The 27,244-nt window shown below is 37.8% G+C and overlaps 1 protein-coding gene across 9 annotated transcripts in view; it reads left to right on the top strand.

Annotated features, from left to right (window-relative positions):
- Window positions 1–27,244, top strand: part of INPP4B (inositol polyphosphate-4-phosphatase type II B) — a 342,885-nt gene that overhangs the window by 128,565 nt on the left and 187,076 nt on the right. For 8 of the 9 annotated variants that reach the window (XM_052816168.1, XM_052816159.1, XM_052816131.1 and 5 more), the window contains 2 exons: window positions 5,558–5,782; window positions 7,531–7,575. In XM_052816168.1, the coding sequence (XP_052672128.1) occupies window positions 5,558–5,782; window positions 7,531–7,575 (270 nt within the window). Of the gene's footprint in view, window positions 1–5,552; window positions 5,783–7,530; window positions 7,576–27,244 lie in introns of all 9 variants that reach the window. The other variant, XM_052816207.1, reaches the window with a different exon arrangement.

The raw sequence follows: 27,244 nt of genomic DNA, 5'->3' as shown, positions 1-27,244 counted from the left end.
GTATGAAAAGAGAGACACAACCTTTTAGCCTTTTTGAACTCTCTTACTTTGCATATTGGCATAGGAGGAAAAATAGTGATCCTCTAGAAAAGGAGAGGCTGTCGTCCTGGACATTGACCATGTGCTTTGTACATGTTTTTATTTAAATCCTGCCAGTAATTTCTTTTTTACCCTATTCAACATGATTTTATGCTTATAACTCTCATTACTGAAAATAAAGCAAGCCATAGAGTATCAGTCTTCCTGTCACTTTTACATGTTTAGTAAAATAAAACAATAAAGCCTTCTTAAGAAAAAAAAGAAAATTAATAACAAATGAAACAGCTTTAAAATCAAAGTGTTTTCCCCCTACCCTTGGAAATGTGTTTGTTTTATTATTTTATATTTCAAAAGCCTTTCCATTAAACTGCAGTCTTTTGAAAGATAAAGGGTCAAGTCCAATAACTGCCTATGCTTTTTTTGGTGATTCAATTAATTATTTCTGACTTCACAGAAACCCAGGTTTCTGTGTAAGACATTATGATTAAAGTTACCATCAAGTACACTTTAAGAGGGACATCATTAAGACATTTTTAACAAGAAATTTGGTTTCATTTTTTAGAACAACTGAAATATCAAAGTACTTGCAGAGTAAAGAGGCAGTTGCTATTGTTAAATTGATAAACTTGGGAAATTTAAGTATTACTACAAAATAATGGGAACAAAAAAAGTTATCTGAGGATGATGGAACTAACACCAAAATAAACTTCTGACTTTAGACAGTTGGGTTAGAGTAGAAAAGGCTTTCCACTGCCACTGGGGATATCTCAGCTTCTCTTTGTGCTATTTCCTTATTTGACAGCACTCCTGTTTGAGCAAGGGGGTTGAATTCTTTGAGCTGCAGAAGTCCTATGGGACTGTAACTTTCTATGCTGGCTTCTGTGGGAGAAAGTCTTGCTGAGATCACACTTCAGTAAAAGAGTTGTTGGTGAACAGAGTCCTGATCAGAAAAGGCTCTCTGAACACACATGTTTGCTTTCCACTATCTGCTTCCTCAGCTCTTGCCTCCAGTTGAGTCTCTGATACTGAAATAAGGAAAAGAAGCAAGGTGGGCAAGCTGCTGGAAGGGCCGCTAAGCACCTGCTAGTGAGGTATCTCCACTTAAGAAGGTGCCTGAAGCAGTATAGCAACTGGACCACATTAGCTTTGCATAATGTCAGTGTAAGTCATGTCTCTCTTTCTGCCCACTTTATGTGTCAAGGGACAGGAAGTCAAGGGTTTGAACACAGTTTTACACACTGTGGAAGTTGGGCAGTCTCTAGACTGCAAAACTTTCCTTCAAAATGCGTGTATAGCAACACTACTGGCCAAATGGATGTGAGTTTGTATAGTCCCAAGTGCTACACCTACCTGCTGTAGAGCAAACACAGAACGCTCTGCTACAGAATCTGTTCCCACAGATTTTACCAATGATGCCTCGGTCTTAGCTTGTTTTTGCAGGATTATCCAAGTGCCAGTTGCAGTATGGAAGTGTCAGTGCTAACATTTAGAGACCACTTCATGCATTAGAATTAGTAATATTTGGCCTTTTATTTTTTGGTCTTTTTTTCCCCCCTCCTGAGGCTAGTAGCTGTTACCGTTAATTTATTTTCACCTGGAAAGTTCGAAACTGAACTAACAGCGTAGGAGAAACAAGAAGAAACATTTTGATAGCTGGTTATTTATTGCAATTGCAGACTAGTGTTTAATGGCAAATATGAAGAGTATGTCTGACTTCACACATTTTTAGATTTGTTCTTGCAGTAAGGTAAACAGTATAGTAGCAGTACTTTTGCTTTTAAGCACTCTGCTAGGTTCCAGGAAACAAATGAGATATGTTGGGAAAAGCTGAGGACAAAGCTTTGTAAAATGTTGATTTAGATAGATAGTGATTTCAGTTAGGTATATACAAATCTATTGTCAGGACAAACAGTATCAGGAAACTGTAGGTTATAGAATCAATATCCCAGTGTCTGATCTCAGAATCTCTCCTTCTCTCTCTGTTTTTTGAGTTTATGCAAGCTATCAAAAGGACCTATGTTGGTTCTTGTAGCTATGTAGACCTTCTTCAGTTCAAGAAGAAAAAGAGATAAAGATACTGTATACCATTTTGCTTTGAATTTAGGGCTAGTAATTGAATGTTTGTTTTGCAAAGAAAACCATTGTGTTTAACTGCATGAATGTATTCCCTGGGGTTATGCTACTGAACTTGAAATCCCACTGGGCATGTCCAGCACTAAGATGAAAATTACTGTTCTGCTATTGCAGATTCCCAAGTAGATAGAAAATTTTCTTAGTATTGTATGTTCTTAAATCTTACATGTCCTCTTAATCAAAAATTATATCATAACAGTAAACTAGGAATGCACACCAGACCAAGCATGGGTCTTGTTGAAGTCAATAGTAAATGTCCTCAAAAGGTCAGGATTTTTTTCCAAAACTAACTCATGGTAACTCATGTCAGCAATAACAGCATGACAAAGGATGCTCGTGTACTTGTATTTTCTACAGTAACTCCTTAGTTGTAAAGTATAAAGTACTTTTGTCCATCCGTGAAATACTCCTGCGTTTAAGATGTTTCAATACAAATATAGTTCTGCTGATATGTCTGCCACTCATTTGAGGCCTTAATTACATTTGTGGATCTGTTAGTTGTATTTTCAGAAAGATTCATTTCAGTTAAGTTTTGTCTCCCTACTGAAACTTGGAATTAAGTGTCTGAGCTTGTTCGGGTTTACTGTATGCAGCTGATGTAAAGTAATAGTCAACATAACAATCTGGGAGAGAAGAGCAAAGAGATGATGATCTTTATTATATAAATAAACCTGTGTGCTCCTTTATTGCAACAGACATTTTTGCCAATGTGCATTTTGGACATCATTTGTGTTTCTTCTAGTATGTTAACTTGTATGTAAACATGCATTGAAAGAGTACAGGAAATACATAAGTCACCAACTGTTGGATCTGCAGAATAAAACTTCCTACATTTGTAGTGAAGAATATTTTTCAGGTATTTTCATATGCTTTTAAGAATTTAACTTGGCTGTCAGAGTACTCCAAAGACCTAAATATAGCAGACTGTAGTGTTCTGAAGTGATAGTTTAGAATGAATTTCCAGATCTTAAAACTAGCACCTCTTAGATCAGAATAAAGTCGATTATGCCCACTCCTACTGCATTTCACTATCCATTTCTGGTTCCCTGCATATTAAGGGTGATTCAGTATGCCTTTTGTGCTTGGCAGTGTGATTTCCACAGCTAAGAGGTACATATAAATAGCATGATTTCAATTGCAAAACACTGATTTCCTCCCAAAGCAGATGTTTTTTATCTAGCTAGTGGTAGGATATTTCAAGACAAGATCACTGTTCCTATTTACATTTTAAAATAAAGAGTAAAAAGAAAAGAACACCTTGATATGTTTGTGTTTTCATTGTTAAGTGTTGGCTTGTTTGTCTGACATTCTTTCCTTAGCTAAGGTATCCTAATTGCTTTTATTAAAATTGTCTGTGCTTTTGAAGACTGAATGGTATAAGAAGGTGTTTTGCATGCCTGTAAATATATACATATATACTTTTTTTTTTTTTTTTAATTAGAATGACTGCTGGTTAATGTTGGTCTTGATGCTGGTTGACTACATGCCTTTTTTTTTTTTTTTTTTTTTGTTCCTTTCCTTTTGTTCCTTTTTCCTTTTGGTAGCTCCAAAATACTATGAAATAAAAACAAACTTCAGAATCATCAAGGTTAGTGACAGAAGGGAGTAGACCACTGTGCTCTTGCAGATCTTACCAGAGCAGCAGAAAAGTTATTAGCTCTTCTAATTACTAATTTTTTTGAAGGTTCCTGCCCTTATGGCTCAGGTGCAGTAGCAGATCACACAAGAGCTTACAGCTGAAAGTTCTATGTCTCTAAAGTCACGTTTGACAAACAGTAAAGCTCAGCTTGTTCAGGTTTGGTCAGTCTAGTACATATTTTGTGTGTAAACAAGGATGTGATTAACATTTGCAGCTCCCTCAGATTTTGAATATTCTTGTCTCAAGAACAGAATACCTTGTTTTCTGACTGAGCCAGGGCTAGAGGCAAGAGTTTGAAACCTTATTAGCACTTCTTAAATTGCTTGTGAAGCCAGAAAGATGTTCCCCCACTTTCTGCTCTTCTTTCCAGTCTTTCCTCATGAATTCTATAGTCCAACTGGTATGTGAAATCTTATCCAGCATTCTTAGCAGCTCCTGCAGCCACACATTTAGATTTCCTTAGATCCACCCCCAGACAAAAAACTTTTCCCACCTCTACCGGGATTTGTGCCAGCACAGTTTTAAGAGGCTTCCAGACTTGAGGTTTGCATCTTTTGTTCCCCCCATAACAATAAAAGGAGAGTTAATTGTAAGTGGCAGATGCTCAGTTTATGAAGTGCAAACGGGCTTAGAATAACATGTGGGTAAGTGCCCAAGGTTAGATACTCAAGTTAGTAAAAGGGAATTTAAGTTCACTTTGTGTTGAAAAAACTTTTCTATGTTACTTGGATTTTCAAACTAAGTGTGAAAACATTTAAGTGTTCTGTTTCATCCAGTAATATGGCCTACAGCTTATTTAGGTCAAAATGATTTTGATGTCCAACCAAATACTTCAGTCCTTATTAATACAATAGCACAGGTGTTTTATAGAGTTTTATGTTTCTAGATCAGTTGGTAACTTCTTTTAAAGAAGCATTGATTTTTCTTTCTTTCCCAGTTTGTTCTTCTCAGTGTGTGTCACACTAAATGTCACACTGAATTTGTGACACTGTGAAGCCATCTATACTGCAGAATTTTAAATGCCTAAGAGGTGCTTTTTCTTCCTGTTCTAATCTTAATCAAACAATGGACCCTTGCTAGTTACCTGGATTCATTGGGAGTTTCAGCTTCTCCCCGCACCCCCCCCCTCCCTTTTTCTTTTGTTCTTAGAAAATTTGATCATTAAACAATTAGACTTCAGGCAGAAAAGCAAATGACACATGGATAGTAATGAGGTCAGAAGCTCCCACGTACAACCTGTTGACTCTTCACAGAGGAGCTATGTCATGCTAAATTATCTGCATGTGTTGGTGAGCAGTATTCTGGCAAGGATGAATGAAAGGCTGAGCATAAAGGAGAGCTCTAATAAATGAAATGATGGACACATTCATTCTGGTGAATCCCACTATCTGTCAGAACCATGTCTGCTGCCCCTGCTAAATCAAATCATTTTTCAGGTTAGCAGCTCTGATAGCTACCTGCTAAGCTGCAAAATCTGTGCTAAAAAAGGATTTCCCTTTTTGGTTTGATTCTGCCACCTAGTTTAGTAATACGCTGATTGCTTTTGGAACCACTCTGTGGATAGACTTAGTACCGCAGAGTATGAAAGGACTGGGGTTTGATTCATGAGGTGGATGGGATGCATGGTTCTGTGACCATGAAAAGAAACGTGTGTGGTGGTTTTAATTGTGTGTGATGTCAATATTTTCATGATCCCACTTTTGAATCGGAGTTCCTAAAAACTGTGTTTATGTTTTCTGAGTGCAGAGTTTCAGAGCGGAGAACCAGATCTTTACATTGAAGCTGCATCAAAGCCAGATTGCGAATCTTGGGCTGTGGCACTGGGAGAGGCAAACTCGGAAGGTTTGCAGAATAGAATTCAGCAGCTCCGGAGGTTGATCATGGAAATCAAAGAGGAGAGATCATCAGATGAAGCGCGACAGTTTCTCCCTTCATCCCAAATAGACAGTCTAGGAGAGCCACAGTTTACGAGTAAGCGCATATGCTCATTTTATTGAGTGGTGCAATAAAAATGGTCCATTCTCTGTAGCAGTACAGGTACTGAAACAACCAGGGTACATAGTGCTGTTTAACCTGTTGCTTGACAAAGTGCAGTTGTACAGGAAGTAAACTGAAGATTCTTTAAATATCACTAACTGATATATTACGATTTATGCAGATAACCTTCAGGGGAACAAATGTGTGACTACTGTGTTTCTGACTTTTTCTCTCTAATCTGTTTCCTTCGTGAGACAGAAATTGTTTAGTTAGCAATATTCTTTTCCTTTTTTGTGTCCTATGTGAACATATGGACTACTATTTAAAATATAGCCTGATAACTTGATAAATGTATAAAGCTTTAGTGATACTTAAATTAGTATCACAGATTTGTTCTTTGTCATATAAAAGCACTCTGGGTGTTTGAAAGCACATAGCCATATGTTAAGTCATGTTTGGTGCACTGGAGTTTGGGCACTGTATTTCAGTTGCCCAGTTACTTAATCAAGTCTGTATCATATTCATAAAGGTGTTCCAGACCAATGTGTTCCATGCTGACTCTGCTAGTGGCAGAATTCAACTTGGAAATTTGTTATAACTCCATTAACAGAAAAAAAAAAAAAAAAAAAAAAAAATTGAAACCCCCCACTTATTTGTTATTTCTTACTGACCAAGCCTTTCTAAGCTCTGCAGCTGTAATTTTTCTTGCGTAGGCTTGAATGATTAGCTATAGTAATGAGAACAGTGTGAAACAAGTCCTATTTAGCAACATCAAGTTTTCATGGAGCAAGAACAGCTATAAGTTTTGATGGGGGTTTTTTGTGGTTTTTTTTTTAATTATTTTTAATTTTTAACAAAAATCTTGCTTTCTAGTTCATGTACCAACTATCTATCTGACCAGTTTCTTCAATACTGGCAAATACTTAATAATGCTCACTGGAGACAATACATAAATGTCAACAAGAGGCAGTTTAATTTCTACAAGGTTCATTGATACTGTAGATGTGATCCAATTACTTCCTGCAGAGGGTGAATAACTCAGTGTTATTTAACTATCCTTCCTACATTTCTCTTGTTGCAGCTCTGTGGTTCACTCCTTTATCCTAGCGTAATAAGAAAATATTGTCCTTTGCAGTAAAATATGCACTAGAACATGATTCCTCAATGGAGGGAATTAAAATGTTCTTATTGTCCTTGGTATATGAGAAAAGGAATTCACGTGCTACTTTCCAACAAGAAGAAGTTGGCTTTGTTGCTTTACAATTTATACGTAGGTCAATAACAGGGTGATATATTTTACTATATTAACCTGATTTACACACATTCACAGAACATGTTTTTTGTTTCCATTTTTAATGGGATGACATACCTACTTAAAAATGGGCCATTAGATTTAATATTTTTCCAACAGATATATAGTCAGTTGTTATGACTGAACATCTTACCAGTACCCATCCATGAAAGGCTGGTGGGTTTTTTTCCTTAGTTTCCTTTCCCAGCAATAGTAAGTTTCTATTAAAAAGAAAGAAGTGGTCTTCAAAAGTAGTCTTTTTTTTCAGGCAAGTATTTTATACAAAGGTCTTTCTTCCTGTAAGTTTGTAACATAAAATGTTACTCTGGTGGCAATGGCAGGTAGTTAGAGGTATGAATTAGGCACACAAAAGTTTTACTATGTATTAAAAAGCTAGGTATTGAAATCAAATTATCTCTAACAATTTTTTTCTTTTTTTTAACCTTGAAAGGTATTCAGAGAATTGCAAATGAGCCAAAGCTGGAGTTCAGTCTTGGTAAGATACAATTTTGACTTCTTGGAGTTGCAACGGCCTGTGTGCGTGAAGAGTTTATATCTATAGTGTTATACAATGTAACATGTTACTTGTTTTAAAAAAGTAGAACAACCCTGGTTCCTCTAGGTAGGAGATGTGCCTGTGCGTGTCTCTGAAATGCTGACTTTAGATTCTTGATTGGTTGAAATGGCTAAAGATCTACTGAATTCTCTAATGCTATGGTGCTCTACCAAGCTGAAAATCTGTCAAATAGCTTTGTGAATGTTGTTTATGAAATATTACGTATTTGGGACAAGACATTTAAGATGGAGTTTTTAAAAAGATATTTTATTCAGGTAAAAGTACTGTCCCTTTAGAAGAAACTTTTATTTGAGAGTGTTGATTATTACTTTGTAGAGTAGAGTCAATATAAACATTCACCTGATTTTCTCTTTTTATACTTAACGTAATTAGTATATGAGAACTGTATGTTGGTATCGTATATAACAGAACTTTGTTTCAGGAGATGTTCTGTCAGCTCAAGCCTCCCTCTCTATTCAGAGGTATACAGCCTGATTAAGATTGCTCAGTAAGTTAAGAAAGCTAATTGAATGATCATGTATTTGTAATACAAGATAAAGATGCACAATATTTGCAGCCCAAACTGTGCCATTTAGAAAGGAAAATTCTCAACTTTGTCATTGCTCTTTCAGTGCAAAAACTTTGAAGCTTTTGAAATACTGAAATAATTATTTGCTGTAGAAGCACTAAATACAATAATTCCATACCAGAAATCAGAATAATAGCTAGGTTTAGTTGATTAACGGTTGGACTCAGTGATCTTAAGGGTCTTTTCTAACCTAAATGATTCTACGAATATTCCCAGCTTCTGTATGCGGTAAAATAACACAGTTGCAAATAACGTATCTTTTGAAATATCTGATGCTATATGCTGCATATATTCTGAAATGACTAAAACTTGTCCAATTTTTTATGATTTTTGCATTCATATAACCTGTTAATATGCATCTCATGTTGTATAGCTGTATACCGAGAAAGTTTTACTCAGTGCTATTCAATATCTGTTATATTTACTGCCATAGAAACACTTTAAAACATCTATTGCAAAAGCGCGTGTGTGTATGTGAGAGGGAGGGAGAGGGAAATGGTGACATTTGTAAGCAGGTTATTATATAAAAATCAATCAAACTCCACTATTTGGCGAATTTAAATTATCTACAAACAGATCTCCCTCAGAACCCTCCCCAACACAGCAAACGGGATGGCATCAGTGAACACACCTGCAGATTCTTGCCTTGCTCATTCCATCATGGTAGGCTGTTTTCTGGCCCTGTCCTTTGAACTGGGTTACAGTTGGCTTGTGCACTGCTGTAACTATGCTGATTTAAAAGCTGATACCCTAAAGCTGTGCGCTTTGGGGCAGATGCAGTTATGCCTGATACAATAATTCTTAGATTCCCTTAACTATATGTGGGTAGCTTTGTCTGTATGCCTTCTAAAATCTAGACAGTTATAGCATTACAAAAACTTTGTCAAGCAGTTTTTTTTCTGTAGGGACTATTTCTGCTGAAATTGTTAAATGTTGGCATGGAAGAAAGGCCTAGTTCTCTGCTGGGGAATTACCATGCTATAATAATTGTTAAGAGCAATTTTAACTTTTCTGTGCCTTTCTATACACGTTTTATAGGTGATGTGACTGTAGTATTTGGGCATAGCTAGTAATTGCTGTGCTTCAGTGATAACAAACTCCCAGAATGACCCTGGTGTGGCGTAGGAGAGGGAGGAAGGCGCTACAGGCAGTGACTGCAAATTAGACGAGCTGTACTTCAGGAGAAGTTGCTTTCAGTGATAAATGTGCCCCAGCAGGCAGGAGTGTAAAAACAATGTAAAGCCATTTTCAGACTTGTTTGGGCTTATGCTGGACGGAGCTCTATTTGTGTTTTGCATTTGGCTGTTTCTAGTAGGAATTTGTGTTCTGCAGCATTATTGATTGAGTCATTGCAGCTCTGTGAGCTATCTTATACATTGACTTCTGCTGCTGCTCAGGTAACAAATAAGAGCAACAGTGTAAACCTCTTGTATTTCACTGCTATTCCTTGCCAATGTTGTAAGTCAGGGATATTTGGCAGCGCAGGCAACTATGCAAAGCTGATTCTTGGCGTCTTAATCCTAAAATACTACTAAATATTTAAGCATAACATGTTTGCATTAGGGGAGTCCACTTCCAGGGACTGAGTTGGTCCATGGAAGACTTCAATTTTATCATAACAGTTATCCTTCTTACTGGAGTGTCAACATACCCATGCCAACACTTCCTCGCTCCAGCCACCCCCTCACCACCACTGTGCTACTCGTATGTGTACAAACGTACACGCATGCAGCAGATGCCTCTTGCTGATAAGAGAGGAACAGTTTAGCTGGGAAGGATGCATGTGCTGTTTGGCCCAACCAGCCAGTTAAAATACCTCTCGCAAGGGCGGCCGGTCAAGATGCCTTCTGTGCTGTTCGCCTGGTTATTGATAGGGCTGGAAGGGACTCTCGCTCGGACAGGCTGGTGCGTGCCTCTGGGATGCGCGCGCTGCCTTGCCCTGCCAGCCGAGCCAGACAGCTGCCCCTTGGCTGCTGGCAGGCCAAGGGCACTGGTTGGCTGATCTCACCTTTTCAAAGTTTGGTTCACGTCAAATTAAAGACTTGGCATTAGCTTTAGCTAATCAAGGACTTCCAAGACCCCTCTGTGAGGTGAACCAAGCATTGGTAAGCAGGGGTGAGGGAGCGAGCTTTGCTGCAAAGCAAGCACGCTGCTGTGATGTGTGTGTGACTTAGGTAACCAAATCTTAGGGCTCGGTAGAGGTATTTCAACTTGATTAGAGAGGTCTTTGTCATTTAGAATTTGGAAGGCAAATCTAACAGTTAATAACCTATACAACTGGTCTCTAGACTTGAAGGAAAGGCTGATATCTATAATTTTGTTCACATGCATTATATAAACAATATTTTATTAGTTAAGTAGCATATATATGTGTGCAAATAGACATTTGCTTATATCAGTTAATACATACATGTTTTTATATTAAAAAAAAATTGTAAGTTATCACATAGTTGTAATTTGTAACTCTTCTGCCACTAGTTGGTCAATAAATAAGATTCAGAAATGGAACTCACCAGTAACTAAAACAGAATATAGCTTTTTAATAATATTTGGATGCTGCCTAATATATGAGTTTTATTTAGGGACAGTATATCTAAATACTGCTCTTCAACGTTTGAAGTTCTGATAACTACATTTTGAAACAATGTTATTAAAGTCATGCTAGGGGCTTGTATTCTGTTGTGGTAGCTAATTTGCTGCATTCTATATCCGTAACACTCTGGAAAGTGTTCTCTTTATAAAATGTCCAAAATATTGCCGCTGCCTTGTTTTATTTTAAAGTTCAGTAAAGTTGTTTGTTGGTTTGGTTTTTTGGTTGTTTTTTTTTTCCTGAGGTTAAGGCAAACGATAAAACTCTTCTGAATTACAGCTTTCCACTGCAATACACTTGGCATTTTCGGGAGTGTACCTGATCTTGTAACACTCTTTATTTTGGAGCCAGAGCTTCCTCTAGACTTAGATTTTTGATTTTTATATTCCTGAGGACTCTTTGGAAATATGGCCTGTTTTTGAAAACCTTGTAACTGTTGGAAAGTTTTAATTTTCAAACTTTATCTTGTTTGGCTTTTCCAGTGATTCTGTTTTGCATGCTGCTTTATGAAGCACTAGGAGGTAGCACATGTCAGTCTGTGCAGGGTGCTGAGTAGAGAGGAGGAACAGAGCAAAAGGAATGAAACCAGATCCTGGGCCTAAATAACAAACCAATCTAATAAACAGTGAAGCTGCTAAGAATCTTTCCCATGATTTTGAAGTGCACAGGATTAGTTCTTTTACAGATGTTTATTTTGGGGTTATTGGTTTTGGTTGCTTTTTAAAAATATCCCAGCCCTTGAGTCTCAGATCTAACTAAATATGGTGTAGGTTCCTGAATTCACATTGATTTCAGCATAGCTACTTTGTGATATGTGAACTTAGCCGAAGTATTATGTAATAGTTATGGGAAATAAATTATATTATGCATATTGGTGAACACTATTGTGAAGTTTTTAAGAGCTTGTACCTCTAAAGGTATTTGTGTTTACTTGATTGTGAACTGACAAAGCAGCACAAGAAAACTCAATAATCAGAAAAATGAGGGAGCAGGTCAGAAGGCACAGTTGGTAGTCAGAGTGCTCAAACATGAACTCAGTAATGAACATGATGTTAATATGGAGAAATACACTTAAAAAATAGTCTAAAAGGAAAGTTTGTTATTCCCTCAATGACTGGTAGAATTAATCTGACATGTTTCAGTGTTTCTGAATTTGTCTAATCGATCAGAGTTGTGAAGGGAGAGCAAAGGATATTGCAGTTTTGGATGTAGTATAATAATCTAGATGACTGTATAGAAAGGAATGTCTCTGCACATGTTGTAGGCATATTCAGGTACTAATTTTAATGAGAGCACCTGTCTAGCATCTCAAAAAGCTTTCAGTTTCTTGGGAAGTATGTTAGGGCAGTGAAGTTTGATGGACTGTCCTACTGTTGCATAACCTCTAGGTACTTTTCAAGGTATAGAATAATGTAAATCTCACTGTTATGTCCTTTTACAAAATCTCATTAAATAGTGCACAATTCATAGAAAACTTCAGCAAGTAGTTGAAAGAATTAAAAATTAAAATTTTTAGTGTTTTTATTTTTTCATTTTACCAAATAGTGGGTTGATACAAGAGCTGTCTACATGTAAATGCAGAAGTGTTTATTCTTCACTGTCGTATTTTTCCCAGAGTAGTATTGTGAAGGCATTCCTTGGAAAAGGTCTTGAAGCAGATTTAACTTTGCATACTGAACCTAAATGGTACATCAGTGCTGCTCAAAGACCATGACTAAATGATTTTTCCAATTCTGAAACATAATCTGGAGCTTTTTCAGCATCAGCTGTTCCTAGAAGAGTAATAAGCAGGAATACTATTTTTATCCATACCACAAACTTGGAGTCAGAGTCCTGATCCTAGCAGAATTTTCCCATCTAACTCTAACAGTTATCCTTCTGCTTCATCATGTTGCAAGTTATTGAATAACTGATACTTCGTTGTGTTAGCCAAATTAAAAAAAAAAAAAAAAGTCATCCTCACACTTGAGTAAGTGTAAAAAGTGATCACTTCTCTGTGAATCAAACTGAAAGTGTCGCTTTATGCTGAAGGGTGTTTGTCCCTCAAAAAAAGTTAAGTGTTAGCCATGTTAGGAACAATATTAGCAAAAATATAAAAATGAAGGGTGGGTTTGTGCTTTTTAAAATTTTGTTTAATTTTTATATTTCCCCCTTTTTGGTGGAAACAGTTTGCTGAATTTTACACTTATTTGTTCTGCTCCCACACAAATTTCATCTTAACCAAACTAGCTAGTTAGGTTTTTTCCTAGTTTTACTGATGTATATTAGATGTTGTTTCTTCCCAACAACAACAAAAAATAGATAAAAGACAAGTTAAATTGGGCAGAAGAAATTAAGTAGAAAAGGTATCATGTGATTGGAAAGAATGCTCTTTTGTCCTCTGGGAACTACTTATTGGGCTTCTGCCTGTTTTGAGACTTTTGCACTACAGCATAAGATGCTGTACATGCATTTCATTCTTAGCAAATCAGTGTCGCTAGGATGAACTTTTTTTTGACAAAAGGGATCCTCGCAAAGAGGTGGCAATTTCAAGCCCAGTCTAATAGACTGTGTTGGCGTGTTTTGAGTAGTTTTGACTTAGGACTTGTGCTTTTGAAATAACTCCTACAGGAGTTTCCTTTTTCTTCCACCTTATGCAGGTGAGCTTGAGCTAACTTTCAGTCGGTTTTAAGTGCAGTTAAAGCAACAAGTGAAACTATCTTCCTCAAATGTTCTAAGGTCATCTATCACCTTTCATGTCATATTGTCACCTCTCTTTTGGCAGCGTTTGGTGATGGAACAGGATAACTTGTATCGATCAAACTGGGAAGTGGGATCACCTAGAGTTGAGTGATGTTGAATTAGTGACCCCTGAGGAGAGTAAGCTCTCCTTACTGTGCTTCTGCATTCTGGGGCACTCATAGTAAGCTTTCTTTATTATATGCAGACATTATGTGTACACTGCTGAAAAGTGATTTGAGGATGGATTTGCCAAGACTCCACATCCTTCTTTATCCACCTCTCCTCCCACAGTACTTTGTTAGCTTTTGAGAAGGCTTTTGGGATTCTGTCATAGCCCTTGCCAAACTAAACGTAACTGTTTTTCTAGGCAGCTTTCTGAAGGTCTGCTCCTTCGGCATTGTGCAGCTCTTTAAAAGTAAAGCATGGCTCCTGAACTTTGCATGCTGCATACCCTGTCAGAGAAAAGGACTATCTTTTTCAGTGGTATTGCCAAAACTGTCTGGATATTACCATTATGATGTTGTAATTTTAGGCCATTTTGTTGTAATGAAGTAGTCATAATGCCACTACTGAAGTAACTAAAAGTACAAAGGGAATGTATGGGTGTGTTTTCCCTTTAAAATCTTGCCATCTTTTAGTCTTGCATGACTCTTGTTTCGAGCATATTCGGCCTCCTTCTTGCAGAAGGTTGTCCCATTCCATTTGGCAGTGTCAGCCTGCATTCTCTATTTGTCTTTCAAATTTCATTCATTATATTCAGCCTCACTTTATGCATAATGTATTATACCATCATAGTTTGCTAACCTACAATGTTCACTGTATTAAAACCTCTTTTAAGAATGTGTTATGTATACAGGGAAAAAGTTTTGAAAAAAATCCAGAAAATGGAGGGAAAACCACCAAAAAGCTCAAAACCATAGTCCTTTCAAAAATTCATATCCTTGTTCAGTTTTTCCAGATATGTTGGGTTTGAGATCTAGAGAATTAGGCCAGATTTTCAAATCTGTATCTATAGGCACTACTGTAATTTTAGAAATCTATCCTTCAATCCCTTTAGGGCAGGGATTGTCTTCATTTGCATTGCAGCTAGAGAAGCAGCATGCTGTCATGAACCTTAAATATTAATCTGTATTAATTGTATCGCTGAATATGCAAGGACTCAAAAATCCTCAGTAATGAAACTTGGGAAGATGTTCCATTAGTGTTCTGCCTGCTTCTTGCACACTGAGAGAATCTGAAAAATTCTTTCTATAATGTAATATACTTTACAGATAAAATATATTTCTTTGTAGAATATCTATATATCCATATACAGAATTATATAGATATCTATTCTATATATGTTGTTAATATATATGAAAATTTGTTTCATTGCTGACAACCCATTATATCTAGTATAGCATTACTTGTTTTTGTTAACTGAGTTATCTACTTAGTTTCAGTGTCAGTAAGAAGTAATTTGTGATAGAAGTAGTCACAGAAATATTTTTAACTTGTCAGCATCCACTGCTACTTAATGATACTTATTAAACAGCTATGACTTGTGTAAATTCAATTTCTGTGTAGGTTATGCTATGTAGCAATGAGTCACCACAGAGGGCTCATTAAATGCAGGGATGTTTATTTGCTCTGAAGTGGGTCAGAGTACATGATCAACCAGCCATGAGAGACTAAATCATTACTGATGGAGCATATTCCACTATGATGGAGTAGAGGAATCCACTGATGTACTGATGTGAGTAGTAAGTAGCATGAGGATATTTTGGGGTATCAGTATTAGTAAACCCAGGTGCAAACTGGGTTTCAGGCAGTTTTCTTCCATTCTGTTCTATGAAATTTAAGTATCTTCTGTTTCTGGAAGCTTTTGCTTTTAAGAAAAAGATTGGAGTTGAACTACCAGGAGAAAGTGGATGACAGCCTTGTAAATACAAATGTGTATAAATCAGGGCTGCGACTAAGGGAAACTTTTAAATCTAATAGAATAAAGATTCTCACAGCGACTTTCACATGTTTTGATATAAACGCTTATCTAGAGATAAAGTTTGAATAGCTATGGCTAATCTGTTTAGCGAGGAGTTTGTAGATACCTGAATTTGAAAAGCTATTCAACAGTTGAAAGGGTTTTTTTGAATTTAACAATTCTGAGAGACAGGGTTTTATCATCTTAGTTCTCAAGTGATGCAGCAGATAATAGGATTAAATTCTGTCAGAAATGTAAAATTCTGAAATCTTGTCAGAGTTAGCAAACTGCTGCATCTACAAGGGCAGGGAAAAAGGAGGATAAGACTAGGAAGAACCTTTCTTTTTCAAATGTTAAAATTGGTAGGCTTCTTAGTAAAATCAGTTTCTTCTTGATATTGAAAATGATACTTTTGTGTCTACTTCACATTTTTCTCATAAACTTTGTAAATGTTGTCTCATGTTTGCAAAATTCCTTCTATGCAAAATTTCAAAGGGATAAGATTGTGTCTATGTTGAAAACTGTAATGTTTTTTGTGAGCTTGGGTGCTAGTTCAGTGCCCCAGTGAGGCTGGGTACTGGAAGCAGATTAATTACAACAGCTCAGTCTTACTTAGCATGACAAACTTTTAAATTATTCTGATGAAACTGAAAACTTGTGTTTCTAGGGTATTTTTAAGCTAGTTCATAGGAATGTAGGATTAAAGATCATTAAGTTAGAGAGAAGTTATTTTTGGCACATACTGCTGCTCTTTTTCCTCATTATTTTTCTCTTCCTGCTTCTCCCCAAAAATATACCGCCTACTGTGCATACTTTCTCCTATTTGTCTTGCCAAACTGTACCCTTTCCAGTTCAATTTTTGAACCTCGTTCTCTCAAATGAGTCTCTTCAGATTTCCTAGCATGCCTCCCATGTAGAGGGAGACTTGATTTGTGTGTGTGGGGGGGTGTTTGTGTGTACGCATGCACGTAGCCTATTACACCTTTTGTCTTTAGGGTGTCAGAGTGGTGGAATAGAGCGAGTGGCAGAGGTATGTGTGAGTTCAGTGGCTGAGCTGGGAAGGGGAGAACAATGGCTCACCTAGCAGTTCTTTGCTATGGAAGGAGTTTTTATGGGCAGCATCTTCCTAGATGAGACTGGCACTGAGCCCACTCTCCCATTGCATGACCAACGCGTCCACAGGTACAGCTCTTATATGACCTGATGGCTTTGTGCTTACCTGATACATAATGAGTCCATGACTGATTCCTCTGTGGATCCAGGAAACTGGTCGGAATGCAGAGGACTATTTAGATGCTTATTGAGACTAATTTCTATTGCAGGCATTTATACACAGAGAGCAACAAGCCAAATCAGGATGAGTTATTCCTTTGTTCTTATAGAAAGCTCTATAAGACTTCCTTACCTACAACAGAGATTTGGATGGCAGTCCTGGCATTTCTGCCTGCTTCCAACCTTTCCCTACCTCCCAGGAAGCTGACATTTTAACTATTCAGGATGTGATTGATTTTTTTTTTTTTTTTTTTTTTTAAATTCCTTGACCATGGTATTGTCAGGGAGGCTTAGAAGGCATACAGTGTCTGCAGAATATTTTCAGCGATAGACGTTAGTCTGCTCCACAGCTTCGTTACTAAGAATGAACTACATTTTCATAAATCCTTTAAAACTACACTGCTTCTCCCAATAGAGGGGCTTTTTTTTGTCAAACTGCAATGTCTGGTAGCATTAAATTTTTAAACCTTATTTCTACTTAAAAAAAAAATTGTATATCCCACTAAATTTGCTTAAGAGCCATTGTCAGCATTCCTGGTTTTGTGCTTCAGTGGCTGAAATCTTGATTTTCTCTGCTGCTGTCCAATGCCCCTTACGGTCCTGGGATTTCTTCTAGCAGGTACAAGAAATAGCTTGTATTTTGGAATTCTTGGACAGGTTCAGTTGGGATGCCAAAAGTAACATTTTTGATTAAGGGACTGGAGATTATTAAGAAACTGGAGCATCCTTCATATGAGGAGAGGCTGAGAGACCTTGGACTGCTCAGCCTGGAGAAGAGAAGGCTCATGGGAGATCTTATCCATGTGTCTAAATACCTGGTGGGAGAGATTGAAGGCGAGGGAGCCAGACTCTTCTCAGTTATGCCCAGCGAAAGAATGAGAGACTATGGACTGAAGTTAAGCACACAGGAAATTCAATCAGAACATCCCCCCCCACCCCACTCCAACTTTTTTACTGTGAGGTTGGTCAGACACTGGCACAGATGACCTAGGGAGGTTGTGAAGTCTCCATCCTTGGGGATGGTCGAAACCCAATGGGACACAGTCCTGGGTAACCTGCTGTAGCTGACCCTGATTGGGCATGAGGGTTTGAGTAGGTAAGCTCAAGACTGATTCTGTGATCTACGTGGCAGGGATTTGTCATGTAACTTTCCAATAGGATTTTTGAGGCTTCTTAGAGCTTGCTGTTAGTGATTGGTTTGCAATGGACTCTTGTCACATTCTGTACCGTATGTTGCCTTGATCTAGAAATTCTTCAGGATCTCTAGATAATCCCTCATAATTATGTTGAAAGTAGACTGTTTAAAATTGTTGCCGTCTATGTGGACTCAAGCAGTTTTAGGTAACTTCCACTCTTGCATTGTTATTAAATCCTTTAGGTTGTGTTTAATGTGCCTCACATAAGGATGTAACAGCAGCCTGAATTGCCTTGCTTTTTGGGCAAAGAATGGAAGGAGTTGAGCAAATGTGGAATTAAAGTTTTGTGAATGCTCTTGGCCTGGGATAATATCTTATTGGTTCTCATTTTTATGGATTTTTGTGTACATTTGCATGGAAAGTTTTGTTTATTTTTTTCTGTATATTCTCACAGGGAAGAGTTACTAGTGTAATGCTTGCAACATGCAAGCTTAAAGTAGAATGTTTTCTGAATGTGTATTTGCAGCAGAGGTGATGGCCAGGAATAAAATTGAAATGGACGTTTTTGCCCTGAAATGAAACTCTTTCCCCTTTCTCCACAAATAAAAGAATTTTGGCTCACAGACAAAATAAGCTGAGGATGACTGTTTAGTGATTAGTGCCCTTTTTCCAGTGGGGTGGACCTGAGTTCTGGAGTCACCATAGACAGTGACCCGAATTCAGTGACAATTGAATGTAAAATATGGTATGTAAAATATTGATATTACTTTTCAAATTACCTTTTGTCCCCTCTACACCTGCTGCCAGTAAGTCTTCCTTTTTTTAAATCAAGGTGGGACAGCTTCAAGAGGAAGACTTGTGTGTCTGCTTGTATGCACTCTTATGTGCTAATTGGCAACTTTTTGTGGTTTGTAGCTGCTATGTTAGAGGTGGGCAGAATGATAAACCTGTGAATGTGCCCTGTATCTGACCTCTTTCTGGTTCAGTACTCTGTTGAATTAGAAGGGGCACTGGCACCATTTCTCCTTCGGCCTCCCGCTGGGTCTGTTGTGAAGGAAATCAGCAGTGATTTTTTTGCAGAGCGTGGACTAGCAGCTGTGCCCTGCCACTGCCTGCCAGCCTGAGGCTGTCAAGATAGGTGTGTGGTTTGCAAATCCTGACAGGGCTAGAGATAGGCTCGGAGCTGCTCAGCATTGTCAAGGCAGAGGCATCGGGATGTGCCCAGAAGCCAACCTGCAGGCATGTAGGGACCTCTTACAGTTGAAAGCTTAAATACCTGGAGACTTTAAATACCTCCAAAGATAGGTAGCAGGTGTGTGGAGGCTTGGAGTGTTCTGTTTAAAACCCACTTGTGGACATCTCTGTCTTTTTGTGAGTTTACGCTCGACTTTTTGCTGTCACTTTTTGCAGTTGGTCTTTTCTAATCTTTAGCCCAGTCTGTAAAACACTTCATGAAGAATTGTCTAGAGAATTCCTTGCATCTCCTTCCTTGTGTGTCTTTCTCCTTGAAGATGAAGTAATCTTAAAATTCTAAAAGAGTATAGATTGTTTGGGAGACAAAAAGCAAGCAAATTATTTACAGATTACAGTAGTCATGTAGCTTGTGCTTAATGTGCAGAATGGTAATGACTAAACAGACACGAGACAATTATATTTTGTTAGGCCAATAATATGTTAACTGAAACATTTTTAAGTAATTCAAAGCATGGTAGCTCTTGACTTTTTTGACTCCAATGGTACTGCACTGCGTTAACTGAACATTTGTCTTTCAAATGGCAGTTGTTAAATACGTCTCTAAATGTGCATATAGAAATAATTGCAGTAATACTTTCATGTTATAAAATGTTTCCCAATGGACTTTATTTTTAATCCTCATATGTGGAAACAGAAGTTCCATAAAGAGCAAAACATCTAATTAATAGAGGACTGAAGTCATCCTCTCTTTTTGAACACATTAGTTATAGATGCATTTATTTTAGGAAGTTTTGAAATGCATGTCCTGCAGTGAAATTTGACTTGAAAATGAGGTTCCCCTGCAGGCCCTGAAAAAAATGGAATTCTCCTAAATGCAGCACCACAAAATCCCACACAACGGTGGATGCAGTATGACAAGCAGACCAACCTAAGGTGCTTGGAAGGGCTTTGCTGAAAACAAAATGCTTAGGAATGCTTTTCTTCATTGTTTTAGTCCCACCTCCTGTGGATAATAAAGTTTCTAGTACAGTTATGGATACTTTAATTACTGTGATTAACCATATTTTTAGTGTGTTTTTTTCCCTGTTATGTGGAATATGAAACTGAAATTAAATACATTGAACTAAACCTAAAAAAAAAAGCCTATCTATCTTGTGAAATATATGTTCCAATGTTCAAAACAAGTTAAAGCTGACACTTTAATCTGAAATCCTGTTGCATATAAGATTGATTTCTGAGGGATTGAATGTGTACAGAATTTCATTATGATGAGTTAAGAAGAATTTGGTCTTGGCATTCTTTGAAGACCAGACTTCTTCACACTGAAGAAGCTGAGGATTGTTGGCTGTAGGATTGTAAATGAGCTGCTTTAAAAACTAAAAAGGGCTAGTACTGTTTTCAACTTTGAGATCTGAATGTGCTCACATTGAGATGAAGAGCAGCAATACCTAGGTCATTCTGGATTTAAATCTCAAATCTGCTAGGGAGTCTCTCTACAAAATGAAGGATTTTTTTTTTTTTCCCTTTTTAATTTTTTACTAATATTTCTTTGTACAAAGGAGTTGACATAATTTAAAATTATTTCTCTGGGAAGAAGTCAGCTATGTCTTTACGTATGTCAACACATCAAAACCAAGGCAGTTTCTAGCATAGTACTGTAATGTGTAAACAGCAGTTTTTCACCTTTGAGGAAACTCCTGCTGGAATGACAGTCAATTTACAGTATAAGGAACCAACCTTCTAGTTTAGCATGCAGTATGCTGGGCTAATCGTTAATGTCTCCCCCTTTTAGATATGTCTCAAAATACAAGCTGCAGACATTTTGTAAATCTATGAGTTAACAATTTAGAGTAATAATTACAGGCCAGTATTTTGAGAGACGAGCTCAGTGTTGATTTTGAAGAAACTGGAAATACAAATGTATATGCTGCTTTAAGCATGTTACTTTAAAATGACATCTAAGTGTGTCAAAAGAGCTACAGTCAGTATGGTATTTGTTACCCTGTACTTTTTTAAAGGCTGTTTGTCTGTACCAACAGAGTTCTCATGGCTGAGACGTACATTTTGGAGAAGTTTAGGAGTAAAGATTATTTCTTCAGGATATGTGAGTAAACTACTCCAAAATGTTCATGGGAGGTGGATTCCTTGAAACTTGTCCTCTGACACAACCCTTGATCTGTGAACTTTTATTATTTCTGGACTCTGTCGTTTATGTGAAAATACACAAACATAGATGTATTTAATTTCTTATGAAGGGGGTTATACTTTGCTATCTCATGCAGGTCCCATGCTATTAAAGTAATCCTAATTTGTTTGTCAGAATGGCTGTTTCAAAAATCCCCTGAGGACTAAAGCATTGTCTCTTACTTGGATCTCTAATTTAGGTATTAATCCAGAATTGCCACCTTTTCAGACAAGTCTTACTTATATTAGAACATCTTCTCCCTTTAACTACAGCTTGCATGCAGATTACTTAGCATTTATCATGCATTTCCTGACTAGGAAATTTAATCATTACGGGGCTAAAAGCGATTGTTCTGGATTGCAGAAATCTATTTTCTCCTTTGATTAAAAGTGTGTCTTGCTCTTATTGCCTTGCCTTTGAAGTACATTTTAGTCTGGTTTCCTCTTAGACATGTCAAAGAGCATGGGTTTTGTTTTGCTAAAAGATGGCCTCTGGTATATTGGAGGGAGGAGTGCTTTGCTTCCTCTTTTCTGTAGAGGACTCTTTTTAGACAGAGACTCACTAGTCGTTTTCAACATTTGACAGGCACCTATGCAACAGGAACCAATTGTGAATCAGGCTAGAGTTTAGTATCCTAATGGGGGTGGGGGATAAAAAAAAAAAACCAACAGTACAGTCATGCAGCTCATTAATACCCTGCCTGCTTCTTTTAAAGGCCATGTTCTGCCTCATTTGAGGACTACACATGGAGAGCACTACAGTGCTCAAACCTTTCTGCCATGCTCCCTTGGGTATTGTTTTTTTTAGGAATCTTTGTGAAATTGATCAACGCTACATCGCTTCCTCATCCTTCACTGGAGGCTCCATCCTTGGCATATGTAAAGGAAGGGAACACAAATCTTTTCAGACAAATGAGTCTTAAAGGATGTTTGGTTAGACAGTAGAGCAGTAGCTTTGCTTGCAAGTCTAACTATTGACAGTCTTTTCTTCTGAGAGTAACTATTGTTAATATAACTCCCTACTGCATCTTGTCCTGGCACCTTCATCATGATTGCCTTTACTATGTAACATTTTCACTTAAAGATGAAATGAATAGTTTTATTCACTAGCAGTGTCTCATGGGCAACAGAGCTATGGCCATGTAGTCAATTAGCTTATAATTAATTAGAGAGCTGGCTCCAGAGAAGTTTGTGAAAGGGACTTCCTTAATGCAGCCTCTAAAACTTCCTTAATGCAGCCTCTAAAACTGCACTGTTGTTTAGATATACTTGGTTAACATCAACTAGCTTGGGTGGTAATAGCAACATAGTTGTGGGACCCTGAAGTCTTGTCCGGGCTGTATGACATGCCAAAGAAGCGGGGTGGATCACTCCCTGCTGAGGACTGGGTTCCTGTAGCTGGACTTCTAACCAGAATCCGGAGTAGCTCACTTACAGCTGCTCAAAGCAGCTGTACTGCAGTGAAGAAGCATCCTAAAAGATTTCAGGTTGTCTAGAGTTCTTTCTGAAGCTTGTCTGCTGTAGTTGCTGGACTGTGTTGCCTGATGGCTTTCCTGTATTTTGCAAGGGAAGTTTCTTTCCTTACCAAGCCTGAAAGTATGTTGTAAAGTTGTATATGATGACATGGATTTGGAGTAAGGCTAAGCAACAGCTGAATTTTCTTTACATATTGGAGAAAAGGACTGTCTCTTCAGTGTTGTAAAGTAATACTGCACACTGAGGATCAAAACCACATAATGCTTCACTTGACAACTGGTATGGCAGTGTATAAATGCTTATGTCAAAGGAAGCAATGTATGCTGTTATAATAAAAACAGATGTGGCAGACTGAAAACTTTGAATTGGCACTTTTGTTTCTTTTCATCTTCTTGTGGTATTGCTGACATATTTTTGTACATTTATTTTATTTCTGAAGGACGGACAAAGTTAGGAACCAGCAGAATATATTTTATTTATCCAATCTGAAAGAAATTTTTACAGGTTCTAGATGTTTGCTATGAGCTTATAGTATAAAGAAACCCATAGTTAAAAGAAAAAGGGAAGTCTGTGTACTGTTGTAGTGAGGTGGGTGTTGGTCTCTTCTGTCAGGTGTCTGGAGATAGGACAAGAGGAAATGGCCTCAAGTTGAGGCAAGGGAGATTTAGGTTAGATATTAGGAAAAATTTTTTTACTGAGAGGGTTGTCAAACATTGGAATGGGCTGCCCAGGGAAGTGGTTGAGTCACCATCCCTGGAGGTATTCAAAAAGCGAGTGGACAGGGTACTCCAGGGCATGGTTTAGGGGGCATGGATGATGGTTGGACTCGATGATCTTGAAGGTCTTTTCCAACCGAAATGATTCTATGATTCTATGATTTGCTATTCCTCTAATTCTTCAGCTGGTACTTAAACTTGTAACCACTCTATTCTCAGGATAGTGAGAAATCTTTGAAAGAAAATACAGCAAGTTTACTTCTTTATTAGATACTTGATCTGACAACATTGGGGAAAAGTGAAGGGGGAAATGGTATTTAGGGGTTTCCAGGAGATTTAAACCCTCTTGTGGTATTCTAAAATAGCAACAATACGAAAATAAATTACAGCCTTGGAATAACAGTATCAAAATCCATTTTGATATGAATATATTTTGGAGAGTAGTAATATATAACAAGTTTTTGTAAGACTTCAAGCATGTATATATTTTTTTTTTTTTTTTCTTTCCTCATTTCTCTCACCAGAGAACTGAAGTCACCTTCTGGTCAGAGCATAAATACCATTAATAGGCGGTGCCATGAGCAGAATAGTTTTGGACAAAAGGTAAAGAGGGTAATGGAGAATCTAGAGCAACAGCAAGCTCTCTGCTTTGCTCTCGCTAGACTACTGCAGCATCTCAGAAAAACAGAGTTCTCTGTGCTGGTAGAGGCACAGCGTGCTCAGTAAAGAAATGCAGTCTTTTTTGGAAGAAGTAAATTTTTATAACTAAATATAGCACTACATGAAAAAGATACACAGAGACACTTACATTCTCAGATATAGTTTCAAAAATTAAAGGAGTTTAAAAATGTTGATCAAGAGCAGTTTGTTTCATAACTTAAGGAGCCAGCTGTTCTGAGCAAAGCTAGAAATTAATTTCCGTGACCTCGTTGCCATTGTGTAGCTTAAGTCTAGAGCACAGAGGTGGCAGAAGTCACTTATACACAATTGTAAATAAAGCTAGAGGAGCATGAGCATTAGCAGTGAATGTGCTGGAACAGTTCGTCTAACATTAGCAATGGATTAATGCACTACCAAAATGTAAATTGCACTGAATGGATGGTTAACACATGTAACCGTGCATTCACTTCTGCAGTGGAAATATGCCTGGGAGCTGTACGCTGATCCAGTCAGCCCCTTTCCTGAGACTCTTGCATCTATCATACTTAAACTCTATAAATAACCGGGGTTGTCCAGGCTGAATAGCAAAGCTGCAATATGAAATAGGCCTGTTCTAACATGTCAGAAGAATTGAAACCCATGCTCAGGAAATGGCTATTATTGCTGCTGGTAATGGCAATGCAAAGTTACAGTCTAAGCCTTTTGCATTTATTTTACCTTCCTGGAGAAAGAAGGATGCAGTTTGAAAGTGCTCTGCTTAATGCTCTAGTCCAGCATGAGACTTTCAGTAAAACACAGAAGACACAAACCCTAAAATTTCTTTAGTACTGCAAAACCCAGGGTGGGCAGAACTTATTCTGAAATAGATCACTTCTGATTTTCACAGTGGTAATTCTAACCAGATTTATCACTTCATATGCAAATAGGATGATGAGTGCAGCTGGCATCTCAACTCCTGGGTATGATCATTTATCCCTGCCCTACCCTTGATCAGCATACCCCATTCTCCCCCAGCAGCACTCGTTGTATCTTACTTCAATGACTCCTAAGTAATTGTGGTGTTTTAGCTGCAAATTAAGTGGGCAATGATTGATGTTTTTCTGGACAACATATTGATATGTTACTTACAGTGAGTACTGCTAATATTGGTGGTGTTTGTAGGGTTTTTTTTCCCAAACCTGTATTTGTAGAGATGTCATAAACATATCTTTCTTTATGCTTAATCTGATAATACTTCCCTGTCATCTCTTTCTCCTTGGACTGTTGGTAGAAGTTTTCTTTCCTCTGTTAATTACAGGCATCCCCTGAAGGATAGTAATTATGTATGTGCATTTCCTTGAGATATAACTAGGGTACTTTAGCAACCAGCTGTACATTCCAGAGAACAGATACGTATTTTACTTTTATACAAGCCTCTCATCTCCAGAGACAGGAACAGTGATCTTGGACCTTTTCTTAGGTAAAAATCAGTGGATCTTTACTTATTTGTGTATGTGGTCCAAAAGTAGTCTTCTATTCTGTAGAGATTCTTTTCATTGCAGAGTTTACCCAAGTCTGAGCATCTCTTTTAGTTACTAATGTTAACGAGTGGCCCTCCTAATACATACCTGTTTCATGACTATGTAACTGCGCCCTCATTTTGTGATAACGTGGATATTATAATTTCTATGGCTGCATCCTGTGATATTTAGCGTTGTACAGTGAATTTTACTGGGAGTCTGCATTGCAAATTGTTGTGGGAGTAACTTCTTTGTTCTCTTGGTCCCTAGGTAGAGGTGTTCTTTACACACCAGCAAACTGAAGCATTCCTGCTGACACATGAATGGGACAACTAATTAGTAGTATTTATGATAAACCAATTAATAATATTTATTATGGAGCACTAGCTGGATGGGTGCTCATTAACACCATTCTGTGCTAATACCAATCCCCAAACATTTGTCTCATTTGCTTTCAGACATGTTTTGCCACACAGAGAATACATCGCTGTCCTGTTCTCATTCCTCTCACAGTTGCATTTATGCTTTTAATTCAAAAGTATGGCCAAAGCTTTCCTGTATGTTCTGAAGTTGGATTATTCCTAAGCCTTTATGTGTGCCTGACTGAAGGTATTCTTTTCAGCAAGCTTGGTTAGTGCTGTGTGTTCAGCAGAGGCAGAAGCAGCGGTGATGTGCACTTTCTTCTCTTACGCCTCCCTACCCTCCTCAACACTCCCCCGGGGTGGAGGAAAGAAAACTGTGTACTGTTTAGTGTTCTGCATGTAGCACAGCTCTGAATGTAGTGTTCTCTTATTTAATCTGTCCTTTTGCCCACTAAGGAATAGCTGCACCTCAGTTAATTAGTCTATCAAGACAGACTGTACATTATTATTTATAAACTAAGTTGCTTTGGGATAATAATGCTGCTGCAATGCCAATGAAATGAAAAAAAATTTTGAACATTATGTTCACATATGTGTGTGAGACACACAGGCTTCTCCCATGCCCCTTGTCTTCAGATACTACTAATTTTCTGTTCTGTTTTGACAGCATACAAAATAGTGTGCCCTGGAGACAACAGGGCTATGCTGGTTAATTCCTGTCCCTTGCCAGCCCCTTGGAATCTGTTTTGGTTTGGAAAATGGGAGGGAATGAGGCTGTGGGAAATGTCATTTCTGTCACTGGTTAGAGAAAAAGCTACCTCGCAAATTGCCATGTAGGTTAATACATTCATTGTGTGAATTCCTAGTCTGGGAAGACATTCACCAGTGTGCTGTAATTTCCCCCACTAACAAAAATAAACATTATTAATTTCAATGCCATTTCCCGATTCTTGGGCTAGTCCTTGGCTTCCTTCCCAAACAACTCTGTGAACTCTGAGCTGGGGATGTCTTTCAGTCCCTCTGCCCCTGTCGCTTGTTCCAGCTACTGGATCTTTTTCAGTTCTGGGACATGCTGCATCTCCCCATTTCTCTGCCAGATTAATTTCTTCTGGCTCCAGTGGGCTTAGTACTTGGAGCAGTGCTGAACACCTGGTCAGAATTGTTACAGTTTCTGGGAAGGTAGATGATGAATTTCCAGACTATATCTGCCTTGGTTTTTGTTTTATTTGTTTTCTCCCTTGTTATTGTTA

The sequence above is a fragment of the Harpia harpyja genome, chromosome 2, assembly GCF_026419915.1.
Source record: "Harpia harpyja isolate bHarHar1 chromosome 2, bHarHar1 primary haplotype, whole genome shotgun sequence".
Lineage (NCBI taxonomy): Eukaryota > Metazoa > Chordata > Aves > Accipitriformes > Accipitridae > Harpia > Harpia harpyja.
The sequence above is the reverse complement of the archived record's forward strand: the minus strand, read 5'-3'. Positions and strand labels throughout refer to the sequence as shown.